This window comes from Colobus angolensis, unplaced genomic scaffold (assembly GCF_000951035.1).
Source record: "Colobus angolensis palliatus isolate OR3802 unplaced genomic scaffold, Cang.pa_1.0 Scaffold410, whole genome shotgun sequence".
In the NCBI taxonomy this organism is placed as follows: Eukaryota; Metazoa; Chordata; class Mammalia; order Primates; family Cercopithecidae; genus Colobus; species Colobus angolensis.
The window spans coordinates 1,463,304-1,490,731 of NW_012117489.1; the positions used below are offsets into that span (position 1 = coordinate 1,463,304).

The 27,428-nt window shown below is 36.5% G+C and overlaps 1 protein-coding gene across 4 annotated transcripts; it reads right to left on the reverse strand.

Moving 5' to 3' along the window:
- Positions 1 to 779: 779 nt before the first annotated feature.
- Positions 780 to 27,428, reverse strand: STEAP2 (STEAP family member 2, metalloreductase). Of its 4 annotated transcripts, XM_011956210.1 has the most exons (7): positions 25,270 to 25,310; positions 22,519 to 22,631; positions 13,339 to 13,863; positions 10,658 to 11,185; positions 8,067 to 8,231; positions 5,610 to 5,757; positions 780 to 1,512 (listed from the first exon to the last, which is right to left on the reverse strand). In XM_011956210.1, the coding sequence occupies exons 3-7, from the start codon at positions 13,828 to 13,830 to the stop codon at positions 1,481 to 1,483; spliced, it is 1,365 nt and encodes a 454-aa protein (XP_011811600.1). In that variant the 5' UTR covers positions 13,831 to 13,863; positions 22,519 to 22,631; positions 25,270 to 25,310; the 3' UTR covers positions 780 to 1,480. The 4 variants fall into 4 exon arrangements, with proteins under 4 accessions (XP_011811600.1, XP_011811598.1, XP_011811602.1 ...); XM_011956208.1 differs by lacking the exons at positions 22,519 to 22,631; positions 25,270 to 25,310 and adding an exon at positions 27,077 to 27,428; XM_011956212.1 differs by lacking the exons at positions 5,610 to 5,757; positions 22,519 to 22,631; positions 25,270 to 25,310 and adding exons at positions 26,784 to 26,845; positions 27,187 to 27,255.

A 27,428-nucleotide genomic window follows, 5' to 3' on the forward strand; every position in this document is an offset into this window, starting at 1 on the left:
ATAAAAAGTAATTTCTTGTTTGTCTGCAATTCAAATTTAACTGAGAGTCCTGTATTTTACCTGACAATCCTACTCTCAGGATATTAGCACCTAAGCATTTCCAGGCAGCAGCTGGGGAAGCCAGAACCTCCACGGACAGATCTCGTGCACAGGTACAAAGGTCAGTTTCTCCTTGTCAGTGGCACTGTGTACAGGACTAATCAACATATAGCAGTATGGCGGTGGTGGTAGTGGCAGCAGCAGCAGAAACTCCTCTTTAGGACAACAGGGTAGCGCTAGGCCACTGGCCAGGAGGCAAGGCATGAGGCAGAAGCAGTGATGGGAAGGGCATGAGGAAGAGGCAAAAGGTTTTAGGCATGGCTGCATGGATGTGGGGTAATAAAAAACATAATTTTCTATAAAAATGAGTAACGATTTATTACAATTTCTCTTTAGTATCCATCATAGACCATATTATACTAGATACTGGGGATTTAGTAGTAAATAAGATAAAATTTCTGCTACCAGGGAGTTTACAGAATAGCTTGAATATTGTGTGTGTTCTGATTTAAAGATGCTTAATGAATGCTAGTAAAATGAAATAATGTAATAAAATCAATGTAAATGGAGGTTTTTCTAAATGACTACTTCAGTAAAACAAACAAAACCCCTCCAAAACTATCACGTGTATTGCTTTCTGGATGCTTCTGAAAAGAAATAACTCAGAAAATTATTAGAAGGCCTCCATCAAATACTGGAATTATTATTCAGTAAGAAAAAAAATCCACGCGTATACAACATTTCAAAACAGAAGTTAAAGCATTAAATTACTTTTTATTTAAATGTTTATAAGGCAGTATGAGAATGATAGAAAACGTGTAATTTGATAGCAATATTTTGGAGATTACAGAGTTTTAGTAATTACCAATTACACAGTTAAAAAGAAGACAATATATTCCAAGAAGATACAAAATATCTAGTGAAAGATCAAGGCAAGAAAATGAGTATAACTAATTGACAATGGAAAATCAATTTTAATGTGAATTGCACATATTCCTTTAAAAGCTTTCAAAAGTAAGAATTATTGCAGTCTAGTTAATTCAGACAGTGTTAAACGGTATCAGGATAAAGAACTGAAGGGCAGAAAGGATTGATTTTCACGTCATGTAACAAACCCAGATTTACAATGGCTTAAACGCAGGAAAAAGCAGTGGAAGTAGGGAAGTAGTCAAGGTCTTTCTGGTCTCTGATCTGCCTTCCTCTTTTTGGGTGTGGCCTTGATCCTCTGGGGACAGCTGCCAGGGCTCCTGTTATATCCACAATGCCAGCAGCAAGATGAAGGGATGAAAAAGGACACATGCTGCCTTCCTTTGAGGAGACTTCATCTCACTAGCCAACACTCAGTCACATGTACACCTAACTGCAAGGACAGCTGAGGAATGTAATGGGCAGCAGCTTTTAAAGAAGTAGCGTCAACAGGAAGACAAATTCCAGTTCCAGCTCAGTCTGAATATCTGCAAAGCTGCAAAAGATCTTTAAAGACAATTTCAAGAGAACATTTCCTTAAAGCTGGCAATTTGGAGATCATACAAAAGCATCTGCTTTTGTGATTTAATTTAGCTCATCTGGCCACTGGAAGAATCCATACAGTTTGCCTTAATTTTGGATGAATGCACGATGGAAATTCAATAATTTAGAAAGTTAAAAAAAACTCAGTATGTTAGGCTGAACAAAACATTTTTAGTATCATATGGACAAAATCTCTGAAAATTAAGCACTGTATAATTTTCTCATACTAAAAAAAAGTGAAGAACCCATTCATTCATGTAAAATTCACTGTTTAAAGGTAAAAACAGATTGAGTTTCCACTGAAATTATTACATTTCATTTAGGGCTCATCATTTGTACTGAATATATATCAGAATTTGTTTTACTGATTGATGAACAATTGAAGGTAGGGCATCTCATTTCACAATATAAATCTTAACACTGTGAGGTGTGTTATACTATGTATGTATCCTGCTTTAAGTCATGGATTTACAAAATAATTTCAACACATTTTAGGCTGTTTACTTATTTCAAAACAGGGATTTCATAGACTGACACAGGTATAATTAGTTCAGTGTTCACAGTATTCCTAAATAAATATTTACTTATTACATTTATGATACTTTAAAATATCACATTAGAAACTTTAAATATTTCATAAATAAATCTCTTTTTTGGGGGGGAACTCTGTACAGAATTTATTATGAAATAGCTTAATGGCAAGTGGTAATTTAGAAGAATTAAGTTATCATATTAGATAGGAGATATATGAAAATATTTAAAAATTGTGTATATTCTTGAAGCCCTTTTACACAAGTAATTTCTATAATTTGATTGTAATGAAAGTATAATATACCTTAAGTTATTATTATCAGATTAATTTTTGAAAGTAAAATTCCTTAATCAAGCCAAGGTTATGCTGCTTTATAAGAAATTAATCAGGTAGTTTAACACTAGAGCTCATTAGCCAACCTGTATGTAGCACAAAATAATCATCTCTGATAAATACCTATAAATATATTTTATTCATACTTTTAAATATTTTACAGTTTAAATAAAAACCTGACATGTAGACAATCTGGGCTAAATTTCCATGTATGTTTTGAAAAATAATGTTAGCATGAATATATTAATATTTAAATATGATTTTAAATATTCTTAATAGAGGAGACATATGAAATATTTACATAAAAGCTAAGTAGCATGATACAGCTCATGGTTATTTTCCTCATAGGAAAAAAGTTACTTGATTTTTTTTTTTTTTTTTTTGCATAGGATTAAGACTGAGTATCTTTTCTACATTCTTTTAATTTTCTAAAGGGCACTTCTCAAAACACAGACCAGGTAGCAAATCTCCACTGCTCTAAGGTTCTCACCACCACTTTCTCACATCTAGCAATAGTAGAATTCAGTCCTACTTCTGAGGCCAGAAGAATGGTTCAGAAAAATAATGATTATAAAAAAATAACAATTAAGAAAAATAATCACATAGAATTAAAATAAAGCAACTAAACATCATAGTTTTGCATTTTTAGAAAAACATTTAAACATTTAGAATTATATACATTTATTCTAAAACTTCAAAATTATTCAGTTTTTGTAGTACTGAAAAGAAGATAGTGCCATTTGAAACAACAGATGCATCTTTTATACATTTTCACAAAAGTTTGTTTTTCATATTTTTAAAGGCCTCATTTATCTGTAACAGTGATATTTTTAGAGTATTGGCTACTTAATACATACATGCAACAATATATGCTTTAATAGTCATCTAACTTTTGGGAATATTTCATTTTGTTGTCACATTAAATGGTTAAGCATAGTATTAACTGGAATTTAAGGAACAAGAAAATACTGAAAATATGCTGTTATTTTCATTAGTTCACTATAAGAGAATGTTTAGGTATTTGCCCATAAAAGTTATCATTGCCCAACTGAATTCCTACCAAGAACTAACAAGTGATTATCAAGTGGGGAGAAATATAATTAAAATAAAGAAAATAGAGAGCTCAGTTAGAAAGTACAAGATAATAAAATTCACCAAGAGGAGAACATTAGAGCATCATGAGTGAATTACCAAACTGACAATGCAGTTGTAGGAAAAGAGCCACTGGTGGGAAAGGTAGTCTCTACTAAATAAAAGTCTTTTTATTGTTGGCAGCTGGATTCAGTAGTACTTATGTGGGTAAGTTTAGAAATGTTATAATTTCAGGAAGAGGAATGCATATAATTGTATCTTGTCTATAATTTTCTATTTTAATAAGGAAATAGCAAATGGGGGTGGGGGGAATGTAGGACATTCTACGGTTTGAGCAAAATGCAATTAAATGTGGAAGGACAGCACTGAAAAATTTTATGAATAATCTGTATGATTACATGTCTCTAGAGTAGATTTATAATTAGCCACTTACCCTAATATCCTTCATGCTTGTAAATTGCTACCTAATGAGTGGTTATGCAGGCAGGAGAACTTCTCAGGAAGAGAAAAGGAGAAGACCAGGTCTACAGAGATTTTTGAAAGACTCTATGGGATCTCAGCCATTTGTTAACACTGCTAGGGCCCTTCACTGCATAGGGAGGCATATGGACTGCCACGGGTCTCCAGGCTCATGTTACAAGCAAGAATAGGGTAACTGTGAATTACCCTACAAGCAGTCATAAGTTTATTATAATAATATTTTTATACAATTTTTGGATGCACCCAACCCACTCTAAAGAATGTCAGTAACTTTATACAAAAGAGGAAGCATCTAGATTGGCATTGTGAACACAATGCATAGGGGTGCGGCGGGAGCTCTAGAGCCTAGTGGTTAAAACCATGGCCTCTGGAATATGACTACCTGGACTTGAATGCTCACTCCACCATTTATTAACTGCATGACCTTTGGAAAATAACTTTTTATCCTTTGGTCCCTCATATGTAAAATGAAGATAATAACTACTTATCTCACGGGGTTGTTCTAAGTATTAAATGGGATAATACAAGTAAAGTACTTAGAACCACACCTGGCACATCACAATCCCTCAAAGAACATCAGTATAATCCCATACCATAGCAAGTGGTGACTGGTTAAGGTGCAACAAAGGTCAGCTGACAGACTATTTGTGTGCAAACTTGGTACTTTTGTTCTAAGTATGAACTATTATACAGTTCCCAGGATTGGTACTGTATTAAGAGATAGCACTTTTGGAGGCCAAATGTTACTGAATCCTCTTCCTGATCAGTATATTAATATGAAAATGAAACTGCTCTGTAACACAATAAAGAATAAAAACTTTCATGAGGTATGTATTATCAGTATGTATTTCATGTCTCCAATATATTTTAAATATAATTTCAGGTTTAATTTGTCTTTTTAAGTTGTGTCTGTTCATATAATCACATTGCTTCATACAATTAATTTCATCCTTCAAATCCTATTTTATGAGAGAAATATAGGAATGCTATCATGCACCCTTACCTAGATGCTAACATAATATGTCCTTTCTTAAAAATAACATATAATAATGCATTTCTACTTTTTAAGTTGAATATTAAAATCTTAATCTTCAGAAAAAATGTATATCCATTGAATTATTTTAAAAGCTTAAAATTCTGCTGGTTTGCAAATTGTTTTTAAAATTGTATCTATATTATTAACTGTAAGTATTTTTGCCTGATTGTGAAATATAAAGTAACAATAGGGTTACAGTTGGGCAAAACAAAACAAAACAAAACATACCTAAATTACAATAATATATTGACTAGAAAAATTCACATGGGCAAACATGACATTTGTGAAAATTAACTTCAAGAAAACTCTATCACTAATTCAGCTGAAATCTCATTTAACAAGTTTCAACCCACGATAATTTGACAGCATACTTGTAACTGAATGTAGAGGTCATAAAAATAATGGCATGAGTAGAATTTTATATGGCAGCTGTGAACACCATTTATCATCACATTACTGTGACCCTCTCTGGGGAGACATGAGGAATTGTTCCTCCAATACCTTCTTCCAGAAATTGGCTCTTTTCCCAGCCTTTTTTAATTCGTTTTAGCTTTCGGCTTACACATGGAATGAATAAAATGATCTTACCCAGAATTACAACTGAGGGCAAAACAAGAGCAAGAACGAAGTTTGGTGGTGTATAAAATCTGTAGTACTCTTCTTCAAAAGCTCGTTTCCATCCATAAATTAAAACATGGAAAGTACTTATGAGCAGAGCGACATATCCAAGTGTAGACTTGGGCCAGGAGAGAAAGGAAAAGAAACAAAGAATAAGCAACAAATGACTGAAACCCATAAATTAAGTTCAAGATATACCATGTTTATATTTTGATAAAACTATTTTGTCTTAAATTATCAAGTTAACCTTTGTCCTCTACTGAATTAAACAATATTAATATTTTTATATATGCATATATATGTATTATTTATATGCACACCTTATGTTACACAAATGAGGTGCGATTGCATACACTTCAATATTCTTACTACTTCATTTATTTTATCAAGAACATTTTCCTCATGTCATTAAGTATGAAGATGACATTAATACTGTATAATATTCTATTGAATGGATGTGCATAATTTATTCAACCATTCCTTTTTGTTGATAATTTACTGTTTTCAATTTTCCTCAACTATAAGTGTCATGTTAGGCCATTTTCCATATTTTGATTTATTTTCTTAGGACTGGTTTCTAATAGTAGGATTATTGGTCAAAACATCTAGCTTTTCCTTAAGGGTACTGATACATACTGCTAAACTCTTCTTTATAAAAATTATTCACATTCCTACCAGTTGTGTATTAAAGAAATGTGTGTGTGTGTATATGTGTGTGTGTGTGTGTACACATACACATAAATACAGTCATGTGCCACATAAGGGCATTTTGGTCAACTATGGACTGCATATACAACGGTGGTCCCATAAGATTATATACCCTATTTTTACTGTACCTTTTCTATGTTTAGATATGTTTAGGTACACAAATATTTACCATTGTGTTACAATTGCATATAGTATTCAGTACAGTAACATGCTGTACAGGTTTGTAGCCTGGGAGCAATAGGTCACGGTTTGTATAAATATGCTCTATGATCACATGACAAAATTGCCTCATTGCTCAGAATGTTCCCCATTGTTAGGTGACACATCACTGTTAATACATAAACAGATATATGATAAAATTAAATAAACTCATTTAAAATTATTAAAATTAATTAAATTAAATTAAAATTAAATGAGCATCCTCATGGGCACACGCACACATATACATACTGGTTAATAGGCAAGTATGAAAAATCCTGCAGTATTAATATAAACAATAATTCAAATACAGAGTTTAGTAAGAAAACTTCAGTTAGGCACTTTACAGGTTAAATTCTAAAAGATCACCATTCTTTAGTTTGCTAAATTATTATGTTTAAGACTGCTTACTTTGAAAAATAGTCTGTTATATAAAAGTAATATTACATCCGTATAATGATGTAATGTCTAACTTTACTGAGAAAATATCAACCCTCTGGCAGGCAAAATATTTGCAATTACTCATCTAAATTTATAATGATAATTTGCATCTGCCTAGAACCTTCTATTTCTTTTCAGGTATGTTTAAACTAGCTGTTGGGAAAGTACTCTCCCTTTTCTTCAAAAAGGAAAAATAAATTCAGATAAGCATTATGGCCCTGCTTTGAATGAGATTTTTACATGACCTTAAAAAAAAAACAAGCAAATAAGCAACAAAATGAAACAAAACTTAAGTGTACCACCAAAGGACATGAATTTGTCTACTGTGCTGTAAACCATTTGGATACAACCAGTAGAGATTTTGCAAAAATATAGGAAGGGTCTATGTTTCAGTTATATATTTTTAAAATATGCAACCTTATTATTTAGATATTATTGGAGAGAGTGAAAGTTTAACTTATTGAAGAATACAATGGTGGTTTGAAATCCCTTTACAGACATCCATACATATTAGTGTACTACTGATACACTAAATACCTGTACTAACAAAATTCTTAAGGCTGGCTGCATGTTATAATCCATTAATCTAGTTACCTAGTTTGCCACTGCTTGTGTTCGTATGTGTGTGTATATATACACACATTTCTTTAAAATATTCAGATTGACACCCCCACTTGAGTTCAAATTAATAAGATTTTTCTGGACAGATCAAGATGACTCAAAACATAAAATAATTTTTCATTAACTTGGCTAATAATAAATTGACTTTCAACATTAAATTTGATCTAGGCTCATCCTTCCCCACTTTCATTTTTTTTTCTCTTTTAAGATGACTTTTCATTCTTAACATAGTATACTGGAAGGCAGTGCTGTCAAAGTCTTCCAATACAATCATATACTGACTGGTGTTTCACTTACTTAACCAGAGCAGTCCTAAGCTGGCTTCCAGCATAATGTATCTAGATGCATAAATATACTCTCAAAGGCACCCTTTTTATAAGGAAAATATTTAAAATTCATTTGTTCTTAACAAGGAAATCCTATCCTGCACAGTCCTTCACCAAACAAAACCCCACATACCTGAATAAAACTGAATTCTCTCCAGTTTAAAGCATTGCTCACTGAAGGGATAGAAGTGACTGCCAGGAGGGAAAGTAAGCCAAGGCTCATTATGCCAAAGGAGATATACATTTCAATTCTCCAAACTTCTTCCTCATTCCAAGAGTTTTCAATATTTGCATGAACCTAACAAGAAAGCAAATGTGAACTTCCTTTGTTTAATAGAACATTAACTGATTCAGCACAGAGTTCACTCTTGGCATAAGAAGAACCTGGTCATATATGGACATATTTAAGTTGTACTAATTCAGTCTAACAAACCATTATAGAGAACATGTTACTGGATGATACTGCTCCAGGTGTAGGGGAAAAGAGAATTAAACAAAAGGAGGACAAAACTTTCTCTTTCCTTGTATACGTGCTAGAATAAAGGGGCAAAGCTTTGCCATCACATTTGTAATACATCATCATTACAGGGACTCTGGAGTCCAACACCATAAAATGCCTAGTGGTTGGTTCTAGGGTGACACAAAAGAAGTTACTGGAGTTAAACTTAGTTTTGAAGTACTTTTACAAGCTGGTTTAAACTTGGTTGAATATCTGGGATACAGTCTGGCCTTAGTTCAACTTGGATCTAGGCAGGGAATTTCTAACTACATCAGTATCTTCTTCCATCACATGAATAATATATCTCTGCTTTGTCTTTCTTCTCATCTTCTCTTCCTAGAAAGCTATGATTTCCCTGGCTATAAAGGCCAATGGAGCTCAAATATTTCTCCACTTGAACTGCCTCATTTAATATGATTCCCAACTCTCCGACTGTGTCATTTATATACAGTATTTTTCCAAACATCTTTTACTTACATTGATAATGTGTATATAATCAAGTCAGACAGTTAACTCTGAATTTGTGGTATTTTGTGTAGGGACTACCTTTAGAAGTTCTATTTACACGCAGAATATAATTAGAGTATAAATCAAGTATTGGCCTCCATCAGCTAAAATTTTTTGTTTAAATAAGTATCTATTAATGGAAACCAGATTCTAACTTAACAACAGTTTAACTTTGTCCAATTCCAGTTAACAAAACATACTTAAAATTTAACAACAACAAAAAGCTGCTTCTTAACCATTAGTTCCCTGAGGCAATCATACCATTATCTTGAAAGAGGCCCCAGAGTTCCTACCATCTTCTTATTTGATATCTATACAATACAAAATAACAGCATTACCCAGTGTACTCAGAGACTACAACCTGGATCTACCTGCTCTTCCAGCTCATTCATTCATCCCACAAATGGGCTGTTTGAGTGTCCACAATGTCTAGGCTCAGATCTAGGCACTGGGTATGTATTAGTGAAAAAGACAGACAAAGATCCCTCTTCTCATGAACTTACATTCTGATGGGAGAAGGCAAACACTGGTAAATGTATTTTTAACATGGAAATCAAGTGTGTTAGAAGATGGTAAGTGTTATTAAAAAAAGAAAGGTAGAGCAGGGTAAGTCAGCGGGATTTGGAATACTGGTTGGGGTGGAAGCAGCAGCATTTAAAATGGTATCCAGCGTAGGACTCACTGAGAAGGTGAGATCTGGGCAAATGACTGGAAGGAGATAAGGGAGCCAACTGAGCAACTATAAAAGCCTTAGTATCTCATTAAGAGAAGTGTTGTTTTTTTTTTTTTTTTCAGAAAGTGAATGGCTTAAAGGTTATCAATCTACTAATTAGAAAAATATTATTTTAGGTTTTATTGTTGAAATAAGCTTAAGTACTAGATGCCACATACTTGGACTATGATGCCTTCGATCCTTACAAAATGCACATGCTTTTACACATTTGTTTTGGTGCAATGTTCTTGGCTTTCATTGAGAAATGCTATACCAAACAGCTTCAGGGAAACCCCTTAAATTACATTTGTGGTTTGGGAATTATGGAGGAAAACCATAGTCTAGCTCATCATCAAGCCCTTTCCATGAAGTCCTCCCTAAGTTTTTTTTTTTTTTTTTTGAGAGCTAAGTGCTAGAAAAGCTTCACTCGTGGAACTATTATCTTTTCTGGTTTTTGATAACAAGAGCTTTGTAAATAATAGGGTCTCCTTTCTCATTGTGTTGAAAATCTCAAAGCCAAAAGAGAAGCTGTGTAGACACTCTCAGCAGAGGTGTATTCGACTTTTTTCTTCTGATCTTGTCTTCCTGTTCTGTTTTGTATTTTTACTTGTTCTAATTTTATTGTATATATTTACTGAGAGTTGCCTCATCATTTTGTGGAGCACGACCAATTATAAAACATTAAAATAATGAATTGTTGAATACTGAAAGCACTCATTGCAATTATAACATTGAAAAAAGGGGAGAACCCAACCCTCTACATTTCTGCTTTTATTCTGTAAGGAAAAGGATGGTAGCAGCCTTTACTGGAAATAATTTTGAATTAGCCACATAATTCTTATGCGAAAACATTGTTTAAAGAACAATTCTTTCCCCTCCCATAGTATACGAAAATCAAATTTCCATTAAAAGGCATGTAAAATTTATGTTTTATAATTTATACTAATAAAAAGTATAAAATAAAAAACTATACTAGCATCAGATAAATAACAAGCACGTTCAGTACCTGCTGATAAGCCATGTTGAGAAACAAATATCTCTCTGACCTTCTCATTGGTAAGCAGAGGCTGTAGGCAACATGGACCACAGTGAAGAAAAAACTTAGTAATCCGAGCTGTTTTCTACACTGCAACCAGGTTTCCAACCAAGGCGGAAATCTCCTATACTTAGTGCCATAATAAAGTTGATAAGCAGCTGCCAGGAGACCTGCTAGGTATACCAGGGAGAGCAAAGTAATGGCAACTATAGGTAAGGTTTTATTCACAATCTCAATAGGAATTTTGTAAAAGTCACTCTGTTGGTTTCTAGCATATGGATGAATCACATCTCTGACAAAGGAATAAAGGAAAAAAAATGTGGCCAAGCTTATAGCTACCACCACTGGCCCTCTCCAGAGAGTAAAGAGTCGTAGGGGTAAATTTTCAATCTCTCTGGCTGATGATAAGGATCCCAAGTCAACGGGAATGAAATTCAACTGGCGGGCAAGTTCAATAACCTGTTGTCGGGCTTGAATATTGTTGCTGCATATATAAACCTGTGGGAAAAATAAAAAGACTCAACATTACCACTGTTGTTTATAAAAATGGTAGCAATCGCATGCTCCACTTATGGAGCATCACCTGTGATGACCTTGAGTGATACAAATGGTTAAAGTTCAGGAGATAAGGCATTTATGAATGTATTAACCTACTATTAATAGGTTTTAAACAGTGTCATGAAAACAAAAAAGTCCTTACCACTTATGATAACAGGACAATAAAATGCAGGAAATTGTAGCTGCAACCTCGAGCGTCAGAGGGGATCCCTCAGGTGGGAGGGGGGCAGGTGGAAAGAAAAGTGTACTCTTCTAGGCCACATGGTTCAGCAGCAGCAGCCAGGTAAGGCCTCCTCTCCAGGGGTTCAGGTGGACTTTGAGCTGCTGGTCATGCTGCTGCCCCACTCCACCTCTCTAATTCCCACAGGAGACAGTGTGGGGCTGGCACTCCCTGCTGTCATGAACAATATGTAGTTTTAGGACTGTAGCAGTTCTGTCTAGTAGTATGAGTGCAAACACTGCCCTTTACAGATATTTAGCATGACTGGAAGTGGGCATGCACTTTGGATGGCCATCTGCAATTAAAATCTTTAAATTATGTCATGATGCTGTATTTTTAAATAAAATTTAGTAAGATTTTAAATAAAATTTAGGCTTAGAAACCAATACACCAAGTATCTCAGAAAAACCATAATAATCTCAGGTATACTATTTCATTGGTCAGTATATTAAATTCTTTCATCTCTAAATAATGATGATATACCTGGCAAGTAAAAAAATTATAAGGCTTAGTTAATTTAAATAGAAAAGCAACTGTCCTTTTCTAAGACAAAGATATTACTTTTACAGAAACTCTAATGGCGTGATGGGTGGAGGCAAGGGTAGGCTTTCAAACTATCGAAATCTGTTAGATACTATAATATAGTTGAAAATTCAACAAGTATTTATTGAGCCCCAAGTTCATTACTGGAGTGAGCTGCTATTACTAATGGGTAGGCCACCTCATTCAAGGCTAGAAAAATATTGCTATAAAGTCTCCAAGTAATGTTTGGGGAAAACAAATTCCTAAATATATCCCTAAAGATGTTTGTATAAGGACTCTAAAATAGACCACATAGAAATATTTGCATGTTTCTATTTATGTAATGGTGACAATATAACACTCTTTGGATTATTAATCTCAGATAACAGCCAGATGAATGACAAATCCTATTTGAATGAATATTATATAATCATTTGTGAACTTTTAAAATAGAGATCCTTTTATAACAGAAGTAAGAAAAAAGTATTCTAAATTAATTTATTACAGTTGTGACAATGGTGGAATAAATTTTTTAAAAAACTCATTTGGAAAAAATGTTGTATAAATTATAATATGATATAATAAGTCTAAAAATAAACCAAACATTCAAAATAAAGGCACAAACACTACAAAATACAAATTTAGACTATTTTGTAGCTTATTTTGAATTTCATCACTGTTCCACATTTTTTTCTGTTAAAAATTTAAATTTGGTATAAATATGGGTATATGATTAAATTCAGGTTTGTCTCACAGGTCCTGGTTCTAATTTGCTTATTCTATATCCACTGCTAAACTTTGGTGGATATGCAAAAGAAAAAAAAGATTCAGAAATAGCCTGTAGAAAAGTATATGTTCTTTTACTGGTCATTAAAATAAAGACTGGAAAGTAAATGGTTATCATGACTCTGATATACAGCATACAATGATATAATACTTAAACTTATTTTCTAAGGAATCGAATCAACTGTCTTTACGGACAAAACCAATAAAGGTGTTTATAATCATGCTTAATTATAATGCTCAAGCACATTAAAAAATTTTTTAAACATATTTTATGTGTTTATTTATGAAAGCTCATTCCACAATGGTTTTGACCGAGCGCCCCATCTGCTTTATTCTCAAGTTGAACTGGATGAAGTTCACATTATTTTCCCAGATTTCTACATCATTTTGGGAATGAGAATGTGCCCTTACAAGGTCAGAACATTAATCTTCAGGTGCTCATAATTAATTTTCAAATGATAATCATTGGAAAGTGTCAGAATTTGGTTTTAAAATGTTTGATATTTGCTTAGCTGTTTAACTACAAAATACCAGATACATAAGAATAAAAATGTAAAATATATACCTGCCGGCTGGCATCTTTAGGTCCTAACTGAAGTGCCCAAGCTGAGACAACATTAAATCCTTTGACAATCAAAGAATCTGGGAATAATGAAGCCAAATATTCAGCATTGGATTCTGGGTACTGGTTTATCCTCATGTTGTTGCTCACATCAATCAGGATTTTACCCACAAGCAGATGTCTTAGGTCCCACAGGGAGGTGTAATGTTCTCTATGTATAGCAACAAATATTATATTTGTTTTTGTGAGAGCATCTTCATGATGGGTGACATCTACCACATGAGGAAAAAATTCAGAAGCAAACTTAGGATTTCTACTTCCTATGACCACATGATAGCCACATCTAATAAGTCGAATGGTCAAGGATTTGGCAAAATCTCCACTTCCAATTACACCTACAGTGACCTTCCTTGCATCTTTGATACCATTTATGCCATTAGGTAAAAAAGTTTCACTAAGGCTCTTAGGGCTTCCCATCATAGAGATTGATTCCATGATACAGGCACTTCCAAGATCACCAAGAATATCCTAGGGGAGAGAAAATAAAATGTTCATCAGTTACCTATTGCTGAACATTAAAACACTTCTAGACATTGTAATAATGTTCTGTATTTCTAGAGGTAAAATATTTCACCACACTTTAACATAGAGCACAGTAAGACAATTTGTAAGCTAAAAAAGGATCACTATTCTGGTTTCTCTTCATACCATATAAATCTTTCGTTTTTTAAAAAAGCATCTCAATAGGAAAATTAACTGTCACAAAGGTGATGTGCTAAAGTGGAGCTTCTCAAATTTTAATGCGCACACAGATCACTTGGGAATCTCATTAAAATATAGATTCTGATTGAGTAGGTCTGGAGGGAAGCGCGATATTCTGCATTTCTAATGAAAGCAATACCAATGCTGGTCTGAGGACCCCTCTTTGAGCAGCAAGGCACTAGTGATACAGGACAGGAAAGTCCCCAAATTGGGGTTTAACTCAGGAGGGTACTTGGCTTTGCCTGGGAAAAGGACAAGCTGGTGGTGTTAAACAGCAACGTTTACTGAAGCAGCAGTTTACAGCAGCAACAGAGGTGCTGCTCCTTACAGAGTAGGCCTACCCCATAGGCAGTGTGCCTAGAGTAGCAGTTCAGCAGCAGCTCTGCACTCATATTTAAACCTAGTTTATTTATATGCAAATTATGGGGTGATTTATGCAGAAATTTCTAGGATGAGGGTTGTAACTTCTGTGTTGTTGGGATGTTGCCATGGAAAGGGGTGGCAACTTCTGGGCATTGCCATGGCAATAGTAAACTGACATGGCACACTGGTGGGCATGTCTTATGGGAAGGTGCTTCTGCCCTGACCTCAGTTTGGTCCAGTGTCTGAACCTTGCCTGAGTGTCTGAGTCAAGATCTGCCTCCTACCTCACTAGAGCACATGAGAAAAGGGACTGAGGTTTTCACTCAGAACTTTTTTGAAAAACACACTGTAACAAGCATGATTACCCAGCTTCTGAGCAGATCGGAGGCAGCAAATCACAAATGCTGCCAGAGGCAGAGAGGACTGTGATACTAAGTGACGGATCACAAGACAAGAGAAGAAAGAAAAAACATTTTTTAAAAAGCCATTTAAACCAAAACTATCTAGAGTCATTTGAGGTGGAGGTTATAAAGTTCCCTATATACTTCAGTAGCTAGTGACTTTATCATTAAATGAGAGCTAGATAAATCAGCTAACAATGAACCCTGGCACTTAAATAATATCTTAAGAAAAATAGGCATCAAAATATAACAAAAGAGTAAATACCATGGACTTCTATCATTCACTGTAGATCTTACAATGTATCATTGAGAAAGATAGCTTACCTATGGAAAAAGGGATTAGTAATACGCTTATAGTCTTAAATTATATAATATTTATGAAATCTTTTTCTTTCTCTTTGTAAGAAACATGGCGGTGCTTTGGTCAAGGACAGGCAGAGGTAAGCATCCAGAGTGAGTTTACAGCACAGGCATATAACTTCACTTGTTATCATAGCCATGTAGACATAACAGAGAAGCTCACCACCATCGCTATAACATAGGGAAAACTCATCACTTGGCTCTAAGCCACTATTGTCAGTAAAAGGTATAATTGCCCTGCTGACACTGTACAGGCACTCTCGTGCCCAGAGAAAGAGAGAGTCAGAGCTGTCTGTCTTTGTAGATGGACAGGGGGAGCCAGGATACAGCTTGGCTTGCCCATGCCCAGAGAGAGAAATAGAAATAGTTAAGGTGCTGACTCCTAAGGCAAGGGAAAGCAGGCCCCACAGCTGTGTGTGGGAGCCACCAGACTAAGCAGCCGAGACAGGATGGACGGTGTGAGAAAGTTGTTGATGAGAGTTGCTGTTGAATAAAATCATCTTTCACCTGCCTACAGCTGTTTGAGTATTCTTTCTGCTCATCCACCCACGCTCTTTGGACCTCAACATGACGCCGTTTTATTGGTTGGCTGCATAAACTATGATGCAGTTATTCTTCCTGGAAAAATCTCTCAAATTATTTTTTAGTTGAGAGACTAACATCTGAAATGTTCATATTTGGAATAATTTGCTCAAGAATACAAATCAGGTTGCCATGAATTAGTGTCAAAATTGGGTCTGAAAGAAAAATACTCTTCCATTCTACCCGCATTGCACAATTTCTTTTATGCTCATAGCAGATGTGGACCACTTCAGAGGATTTAATGGACTTTACAGGCACAGGTGGAATGTTTCAAAAATATGCTGGTTTACTAAATGAAATTTGAAATGACTAGAGCCAGGAAAATTCAACTTTTTACCCTAGAAATGAGTCACATCCAGTAACTCCAAATACATCAGTATGTTAAACTTTAGAAAGACAATAATTATAGTAATATTACTTAATGCTTATATAGGACATAATGTATTTCAGCTCTCTTGTGGTTTTTATGTATTAACTGATTGAATCCCCACAACCACTCTAAGAGACAGGTACTAACACTGTCATACCCACTTTGTAGATGAGAAAACTGAGACCTGCAGAAGAAAATTAATTTATCCAAGGACATAAGACAGAAAACAGGGGAGCCAGGATTTGAATCCAGGTAGTCAGTCCAGCTAAGACATGTGTTATTCAGGTGCATGTACAGAGTTTAGGAAAGGGTGTTTTCTTGGGGTTATAAGTATCAAGGTGTAACAATTATGGTTGTACTCAAATTAGTATGTTATTTGAGTACAAAAATTTGTCAAGTCTTATTTTGTGTTCTAACATGGTCATTCTTAGAGAATGTCCATGTGCTGATGAGAATTTGTATTCTGTAACCGTTGTATAAAATGTTCTGTGAATGTTTGTTAGGTCCATTTGGTCTAACATATGGTTTAAATCCAATTTTTCTTTGGTCATTTCATTTCTTCTCAGCATTACCTAGGAGTAACCAATCCTGGGAAAGAAGAACTTTTACTATTTTTAAATCAATTACATGTTTCATTTCACACCTTTCAAGACAGACCACTCCCTTGGTATGGTCCATGCACCCAGAAGGGCAGGCAGGAGTCAGAAGGTACCAGAGTAGGAAAAAAACTGTAAATATCCATTTGGAGATGTCACTGGCAATGTTGGGAATCAAGAGTGGTTAAAGAAACCAGAAGTAATGAAAACCATGCTCATTTCATTCAAAAGTTAATGGTAATCATGTGCATTATCTAAGGGTGAAAAAGGTTGCTAGATTCACACAAGGGAATCCAAGTTTCCTATATCCCAGCCTGGAGTTCTTCTGAGTATATACTGTAGCATCTCCCAAAATATAAGAATTGCAAAATCTTTAAATCTAACAATCATGATGGTCAAGACTTTTTCAAACAGAAACAAAAACAAAACAACATTAATTATCTGCTTATTTTACAAAGCAAGTTCAAACCCCTTCTGTAAATCAGAATGTGAACAGGTAAAAATTTTAGTTTCTGGGGGTTCCTTTATAGGTGACTAGTCATTCTTCTCTTGCTGTTTTTAGAATTCACTCTTTGTCTTTTACTTTTGACAATATGGCTATAATGTGCTGTGGGGAAGACCTTTTTGTATTGTATCTTTTTGGAGATCTCAAGTTACCGGTATCTGGGTGTCTACATCTCTCACTAGACTTGGGAAGTTTTCATTGTTGAATAACTTCAAATGCAAATGGATTAAAATTTCCACTTAAAAGATATAGACTAGCAATAGATAAAAAATCACGACCCAACTGTATGCTGGGTACAAGAAACCCATCTAACCTATAAAAACACATATAAGACTGAAAGCAAAGGATGGAGAAAGATATTCCATGCAAATGGAAACCAAAAGTCACTATACTTATATCAAATAAAACAGAGTTTGAGTCAAAAACAGTATAAAGAGACAATGAAGGTCATTAAATAATGATAATGGATCAATTCTAGCAAGAGGATATAACAATTCTAAACATATATACACCCAATAACAGACCACTCAGATATATTAATAGAAATAAAATGTTATCAGATCTAAAAGGAGAGACAGACTCCAATACAACAACGGTTGGGGACTTCAACACCCCCTGCCAGCATCTGACAGATAATCTAGACAGAAAATTAACAAAGAAACATTGGATTTAAACTATACGTTAGACCAAATGGACCTAACAAACATTCACAGAACATTTTACACAACGGTTACAGAATACAAATTCTCATCAGCACATGGACATTCTCTAAGAATGACCATGTTAGAACACAAAATAAGACTTGACAAATTTTTTAAAAATCAAATTCATATCAAGTATTTCCTCAGACCACAATGGAATAAAACTAGAAGTCAATAACATGAGGACCTTTTGAAACTGTAAAAATAAATGATTAAACAACATGTTTCTAAATGACTACGGTGGCAAAGAATAAATTAAGGAAGAAATCACAAAATTTCCCTCAACAAATACAAATAAAAATGCAACACACCAAAACCTATGAGATACAGCAAAAGCAGTGCTAAGATGGAAGTTTATAGCAATAAGCACCTACACCAAAAATCATAACAATTTCAAATAAACAACGTAATGATATACCTCAAGGAACTAGAAAAGCAAAAACAAGCCAAACCCCATATTGGTAAAAGGAAAGTAATAATAAAGATCTGAGCAGAACTAGACAAATTGTGACTTAAAAAACAACACAAAGGATGGATGAAACAAAAAGTTTTGCTTTTTGAATAGATAAAATCGATAAAGCACTTGCTAGACTAACCAAGAAAAAAAGAGGAAATACTCCAATAAAAAATCAGAAATGGAAAAGGAAACATTACAACTGATACCACAGAAATACATAAGATCGTGAGAAGTTATTATGAGCAACTACACACCAACAAACTGGAAAACCTAGAGGAAATGGATAAATTGCTACACACATACAACCTACCAAGATTGAAATGGGTAGAAACGGAAAACTTGGACAGACCAATAACAAAAAAGTTGAGGCAGTAATTTAAAAACTACCAATAAAGAAAAGTCCAGGGCCACATGGCTTCACTGTCGAATTCTACCAAACTTTCAAAACAGACCTAACACCCATTCTCTTCAAACTATTCCGAAACATTGAACAGGAGGGAATTCTGCCTAACTCATTCTATGAGATCAGCATTAGCTTCATACCAAATGCAAACAAGCCTCAACCAAAAAGAAAACTACATACTAATATTCCTGATGAGCACAAATACAAAAATTCTCAATAAAATACTAGCAAACCAAGGGCCAGACATGATGGCTCATGCCTGTAATCCCAGTACTTCAGGAAGCCAATGCAGGAGGATCGACTGAAGCTAGGAATTTAAGCCCAGCCTGGGCAACATAATGAGACCCTCATCTCTACAAAAAATTTAAAAATTAGCTAGGCGTGGTGGCACACAACTGAAGTCCTAGCTACTCGGGAGCTGAGACAGGAGAATCACTTGAGCCCAGAAGTTGAAGGCTGCAGTGATTTATGATTACATAACCGCTCTCCCTCCTGGGCAACAGAGCAAGACCCTGTCGCCTAAAAAGTGTGTGTGTGTGTGTGTCTGTAGAAGCAAACCAAATCTAACAACTCATAAAAAAACCACATCATGATCAAAGGGGATTTATTCCAGGGACACATCCCAGGGATACAAGGATGGTTCAACATCTGCAAATCAATAACTGTGATACATCACCTAAAGAGAATGAAGGACAATAACTATATGATCATCTCAATAGATGCAGAAAAAACATTTGAGAAAATTTAGCATCCCCTCATGATAAAACTTTCAACAAACTAGGCATAGAAAAAATATGCTTCAACATAATAAGGGCTTATATGATCTACATAATAATAATAATAGCTATCATTATTTTGAAATAGGGAAAAGCTCAAAGCCTTTACCCTATGAACAGAAATAAGACAAGGATGCCACTTTCACCACTTCTAATCAATATCGTATTGGAAGTCTTAGCCAGAGCAACCAGGAAAGAGAAAGAATAAAAGGTACCCAAATTGGAAAACAGGAAGGTCAAATTGTCCCTCTTTGCTGATGATATGATCTTAGATCTAGATACACCTAAAGATTTCACAAAAAAAAAACTCTTAGATCTGATAAATAAATTCAATAAAGTTGCAGGATACAAAATTGACATACAAAAATCGGTACCATTTCTGTACACCAACAAAGGAACTTGCTGAAAAGGACACCAAGAAGGCAATCCCATTTACGATAGCTATTAAAAACAAAAAACAAACAAACAAAAAAAACTAGGCATATATTTAACCAAGGAGGTGAAAGTTTGCTACAAGGAAAACTACAAAGCACTGTAGAAAGAAATTAAAGATGATATAAACAAATGGAAAAACATTCCATGCTTATGGATTGGAAGAATTAATATCATTAAAATGGCCATACTGCCAAAAGCAATATACAGATTCAATGCAATCCCTATCAAAATACCAATGTCATTTTTCATAGAATTAGAAAAAGCAATCCTAAAATTCATATGAACCAAAAAATATCCTGAATAGCTACAGCAATCCCAAGCAAAAAGAACAAAGCTGAAGGCATCACACTACCTGACTTCAAAATGTATTACAAGGAAATAGTAACCGAAAAAACATGGTACTGGTATAAAAACAGACACACAGACCAATGAATGCAACAGATTAAGAGAATCCACACAAAAAAAATCCACACATTTACAGCCAACTGATTGTCAACAAAGGCACTGGGAATATACACTGGGGAAAGGATATCCTCTTCAAATACATGGTACTTGGAGAACTGCATATCTGTATGCAGAAGAATAAAACTGGACTCCTGTCCGTCACCATATACAAAAATCAACTCAAGGTCAACTAAAGACTTAAACATAGGACCCAAAACTATATAATTTCAAGAAGAAAACATTGGAGAAATATTTGAAGACACTGGTCTAGGCAAAGATTTTATGGCTAGGACCTCAAAAGCACAGCAACAACAACAACAACAAAATAGACAAATGGGACTATATTAAACTAAAAGACTTCTGTGCAGCAAAGGAATCAATCAACGGAGTGAAGAGACAACCTACTGAATAGGAGAAAATATTTTCAAACTATTAATCTGACAAGGGACTAATACCCAGAATATACAATGAACTAAAAAAAACTCAACAATAAAAAACAAATAATCCCATAAACATGGGTAAAGGTCATGAATAGACATTTTTCTGAAGAAGACAAACAAATGGTCAATAGGTATATGAAAAAATACTCAGCATCATTAATCACCAGGGAAATGCATATCAAAACCACAATGAGATTTCAATTTATCCCAATTAGAACTGCTGTTATTGAAAGACAAAAACAACAGATGCTGACAAGGATTCAGAGAAAAGGGAACCCTTATACGCTGTTGGTGGAAATGTAAATTAGTACAGCCACTACAGACAACAGTATGGGGGTTGTTTCTCAAAAGACTAAAAATAGAACTACCATACAATCCAGTAATCCCACTACTGGGTATTATCCACAGGAAAAGAAATTAGTATATCAAAGAGATACCCGTCCTCGTGTGTGTGTGTGTGTGTGTGTGTGTGTGTGTGTGTTTTTGCGCACTATTCACACTAGCAAAGATATGGAATCAATCTACATGTCCATCAACAAAAGGATAAAGAAAATGTGGTATGTATACACAGTGAAATATTATTCAGCCTTAAAAAAATGAAATCATGTCACTTGCAGCAACATGGATAGGAGTGGAGGCCATTATGTTAAGTGAAATAACCCAGGCACAGAAAGGCAAATATCGCATGTTTTCACTCATGTGTGGGAGCTAAAAAAGTGGATCCCATGGAGGTAAAGATTAGCATAAGAGATATCAGATGCTGGAAGGATGTGTTGATGGGAGGAGGGGATGAAGAGATGTTGGTTCATGGATACAAATGTACAGTTAGAAGAAATAAGTTCTAATGTTCAATAGCAAAGTAGGTTGCCTATAGTTAGTAACAATGTACTGTGTATTTCAAAGTGGCCAGAAGAGATGACTTGAAATGTTCTTAACACATAGATATGGTAAGTACTCAAGGTGATGAATTCCCCCAAACCCCAACCAGATCATTACACATTGTACGGATATAACAAATACTCATGTGTACCCCATAAATATGTAACATGTATCAATTTGTTTTAAAAGTTAGTGTAAGCAGGCTTCTTCAAGAAATAAATCCTACTTCCCTCAATGTTCTGAAAACCCTACTGGCCAGTGAGTGTGACCTGAATATTGCTGACCTGGCTTTGCACCATGCTTATGGCAGTGAGGCAGAGTCACACTGTTTTGGCACATGGAGAAGCAGAACTGCAATCTCAGAGTTGCTTCTGAATGTAGCTACTGAAGCAGTGTTTCTCAACCCTAAGTGCATGCTCTAATGATCTGGGGAGTTTTAAAACACAGTGATCACAGGTCACCCCCACCACCCAGTTTTCATTTAATTGGTCTGGGGTTCATCCTGAGCCACAGCATTTTTTAAAAAAGATTAGCAGATGCTTTATTACGCAATCTAGATTGAAAATCACTCTACTAAAAGATTCAGAATTCAATCTAATACTTTCATCATTTGGCGATAGTAGATGTGGCTTTTTGACCTTCACTTATGTTAATTTTTATGTTTGTAGTAATGAAAAATTACTCTTGCGAAAGAGTAGCAAGCAGTTACCTTTGAATACAGGACGCTGAATAACACGCATGCAGTTCTTTCCCCTTTTCCACTCAAGGAGGAGCAGTATCAGAAGGTCCACTCACTATTTTGCAATTTCCTCTCTTCACTTTCTGGGAAGCGAAATGCCATTCCTTAAAATGCGTCACTCCTTGCACAGCACACTTTGTTCCTGTTGTTTCATAATATTCAAAATTCAGAATGTTTCTATGACTATATCTCTTCTTTCTGTTCTATAAGGGGATCCCCTTCCCGGTTCTCCAGACATCACAATCCTGCTGACCTGAGCAGACCAGTGTTTCCAAGGGAACGACTCACTAGAAAGGCACTTGTCAAACTTTAATGCAAATATTATCACCTGGGGATCTTTTTAAAATGCACATTCAGATTCTCTAGGTCTAGAGGGAGGTTAGACATTCTGCATTTCTCACAAGCTCTCAGGTGATGCCCATAGTGTCTCTACCTTTTCTTTTGATGTTATTCATAAGGAATCCAAATTAAATAACTGACAAAACTATGTCATTTATAGGCTTGGTATGGTAGCTCACATCTGTACTCCCAGCAGTTTGGGAGGCCAAGGCAGGTGGATCACTTGAGGTCAGGAGTTCGAGATCAGACTGGCCAACATGATGAAACCCCGTCTTTACTAAAAATGCACAAAAATTAGCCAGGGGTGGTGGCAGGTGCCTGTAATTCCAGCTACTTGGGAGGGTGAGGAAGGAGAATTGCTTGAACCAGAGAAGCAGAGGTTGCAGTGAGCTGAGATCACACCACTGGACTCCAGCCCGGGCAACAGAGTGAGACTCAGCCTCAAAACAAAAACAAAAACAAAAACAAAAAACAACTATGTCATTTATAGAAAGTTGTGTTTTCATGGTGTAGGGGTGAAAGAGCAGGCCTAAGCTTCTGCAATCACTTTGATCCTCTGAGTCTCGATTTCCTTCGTTAAACGGCAAATAGGTTATACTTGACTCTGGTGGTAGTTTCCAACACTAAATAAGTCTTGAAGCTGTGTGATAATGGTAATATCACCACCCTATATTTAACACTTCAACTTCGGGAGCTCAATCTAAAAGTGCGTGTCAAGGACCTAGTTTTCCTGAATGGGCATTTGACTTGCTGTACACATTTAATACTTGAGAATGTATTATTATGATAGGGAATTCAGTTACACTCAGCTAGACAGCCTCTTAAGATTTTCAGTTTAGAAGGATTTCCTGAACATTCCTGAAGCTGAATGGCAGCTGTTGTGCTATGTTAATTTTGAAAAATAGAACCTAATTTGTTTCACACACAAATAGGGCATTTATTATTGGATGACAGCAACTCTGAAAGGGCTGTCCGCAGAGGTTTTGATGATATTTCACAACCTGCTGATTTGGAGAGGCTATCAAGAAAACATAACTCTCCAGGGTCATGAGGTGGGGTGGTGTAACCTTCACTTTGTGAGCCCACATCTGAACATCTCTTCTTCATCGTCTCTCCTGCAAACACCCAGCTCCTTTGAAGCTCATGGTACTTCATCATACCCTCTCCCTGTCCTTAATGCTGTCCTCACTGCTGTCCTCTACTGATTTCTAGTTTATTCCTTATGACTGCAGACTCTGGCTCCCAGTATACACATGGTCATCCTCTCTACCCCAATAACTATCATGTTTTTCCTGGACTTTATCATTCAAGTGGATGAACCATTCAACTTCAGGGGCTCTTATTTCCTTGACTTATTCATTGGAGGTAATGAATTTTTGCCTCTACCCCACCTTAGTCATTCACTTCCTAAAATCTCCAAGCACTATCTCCAGGACTTCCAATAATCTTAGTTTAAATGTCCACACTGATAATTCTAGACAGCAAAAGAAATCTGATCTCTTGACCTCGACCTCTCTAATTGCTTAATATCCTGCACTCTCCGTCAGCCTGCTCTGGTTTCTCTTTAAACCGAGACTAGATTTATAGTCACTCCCTTGAAAAGATCCTCAACTCTCTTACTCTCCATCATCTCTGCTTGGCAAAACTCTAGTCCTGGAAGAATCCAGCTATCCATTTTCTCTGTATCTGTATCCACGTTGGTGAAGGTTTTTGGGGAAAAACCAGAAAACTGAGCTCATTAGTTTCACCTTAAATTAACAATCACCGACTTTACCTATCAAAGACCAGTCTATCCACTTACGTCCTGGAGAGCCTCCCTTTTTTGCCTCCCCAGGGGATATGGTTATGACATCTTTCTGTGACATCTCAAACTTCACAGGTTCAAACCTGAACTTTTTCCACTCAGACCTGGTCCCATTTGCCTGAAAATGTGTAACTGCCACCATTACCCACCAGTTGCTCCAATCAGAAAATTGTGAGTCATTCTTGAGTCCTTGCTGTCTCTCAGTTTTGACATAAAATCCTGCACCGACTCTTGTTCTCCAACATATTTCATAAATCCCTCTCCACCAATACGAGGCTAGTTCAGGTTTCTATCATCTCACCTGAACTCTGCAAACATTTCCTAATGGGTCAGCCTACTTTCTCTTTGGACCCTTTCCAAACCATCTCCACAGCAGCTAAGATCATCTTAAAATGTAAATCGTCATAAAAAGTCTCTCCTTAAAATCAGTGCTCCTTGTACTTAGGACTACAGCCACCTTCCTATCACATAAAAGGTCCTGAATGAGTTTGCCCGCGCTTCCCCTCTCTAACCTTATCTGTATTGTTCACCCACAGCATCCTCTTCTAGAAGGAGAAGAGAACAACCACTTTATGTACCTTGGGAACTTTTCATATACTGTTCCATCTCTATAGCAGAATAATTCACTCAGTCCTTGTTAAATTTATTTTGTAATATTTTATATAATTGTTTCTTTTCTGTTTACTATTTCTCTCATTGAACAATAAGCTGCACGAGGGAAGAACCATGTTTGTCTTGTCCTTGATCACTGCCTCCACATTGTCTGGCAGTGTAACTTAGGATGCCATAAAAATGCATTTGTTATGTAATGCATCAAAAAAATTCAGGACAAAAAGTGAATAATTCTCTAGATCAGACTTCTCTTTTTGTTGAAAAGACATGTGGGCCCTGAAGGGGTAGGTGATTTATCAATGTTATTGTTATGTTAAAGTCTCAGTTACCTTAATGTCCTGGTTTCTGGCCCAGCAGGAATAAATACATCTCCTGATGTCCTACGTCCTCTATCACACCTGGAGTCTTACTCTTTTCGCATTTTTGGTGTATCCTCTTTCTCACTTTTCTAACTCATTTACAATCCTTTCTTTAAAAATTTGTCTTCACCTGTCCTGTTTTTTTTCAGTATTAAAATACAACTATGCTCATTCACCACATTTTCCATAGCACCAGTACAATAAAAAGTGACTTGGATAAAGCTTTTCATTTCCTTACTGCAAATTTGCTCAAGTTATCATTCTCAACATTGTCTCATTTCCCCATACCCTGACAGAGTGACTAGCTAAGAGGCAGAAAGTGCAGCCATCCCAATGGCAGCATATACAGTTACTCTTATGTTTCTAAACATCCTGCAAATTATTTAGGACGGGTGCTTTGTTTTGTTTTGTTTTTCCATTAAATAGCCTCAAGCTTTGAAGCAACCGAGAGAGAATCGTAGTAAAAAAAATTATAGGGTTAAAGAAAGAAAAAATAAACAGAGATCAATAAAATGAAGAAATAATCAAGTGGAGAAAAGGAAGGATGGGGAGGTGCTTTCGAAAACAAAGAGGGTTCCAAACAGCGGGGCTGTTAAAAGGACTAGAATCTAAGTCAGGAGGTTGGGGGTTGGGGTGGGGCAGGAGTCTGAATTCTGTTTCTCCTATAGTGATGAGCAACAATTAACTATGGCCTGGACTGTCTTTCCATCTAAAAAACTAACTTCCCGAGGAGTAAAAACTGACACCAATCCTTCTCCACGGGGTGGGAGAGATAATAAATGGAAATCTCCCAACAAAAATGCTCTTTATCTCTCTGCTCTATTTTAAGAGCAAGATTTTTAGGGCATAATTTTCAACAAGTTTTGGCTGAGGCTGAACACAAGGCTCAAAGATAATTTAGGACAGTCAAAGAAGAGGCCAATTACTTTCTAACAGAAATGGCCTAAACACACCACGATTACATTACTCGGAAATAAACAAAATGACTGCTAGAAATACCTGTTCGCAAGCAGCACTGCACGATCTTCCATGAAATGCCCTGCATCAACCCAAAGTAGCAGGGAGACTACCAAGGGGGCGAAAGTAACCTGCCTGTCCTTTCTTGCTGGGACCCATCCTACCTGGGACAATGTCTCCTGGCCTTCTTTCTCTTGGGCCCAACCTCTAGGACTTGCCCTTAGCTCTAGGAGACCAAGAGGAGGAGGAGGGGGAATCAGTGGAACAGACACCCTTCTCCACCCTTCTCACTTTCCACCTCAAGGTGCCAGGAGATCAGGGACCCCGCAGTTCAGGGCGGACGCCCGCAGAGGGTGCGGAATCGGGGAGGATGGATGCAGCTCGTGGCGCCGACTGCATCTTGACCCTCAACTCTGCCGCCGCCACCTCCTTTCACGCTCCTCCCCGACCCGCTCACCTCCGCGCCCCCCGCGCCCTCCACGCCGGGCAGGGGCGAGCCTTGCAGCTCCCCGGGAGCGGCGCCGATTCCCCAGGGCCCACCCGGGGGCCAGGGCCTACGGACTGCACCTCCGACCGGCGGCTGCAGGGTGGCTGCGGCGGCGGTCCCGCTCCAGCTGCTTCCCCGCCTACCCAAGCTGGATCGCATACAGCCAGGGACGAGGAAGGAGGGAGGCGCGCGGAGGCCGGCTTGGCAGTGACGCGCCGCTAGGGGCTGCGCTTCTGGACAGCTCGTGGCACCCAGGGGCAGAGGAACGCCGACTGGAGTCGGGAAGAGCAGTGGAGAGCGGGGGAGGAGTCGAGGAGCTCGG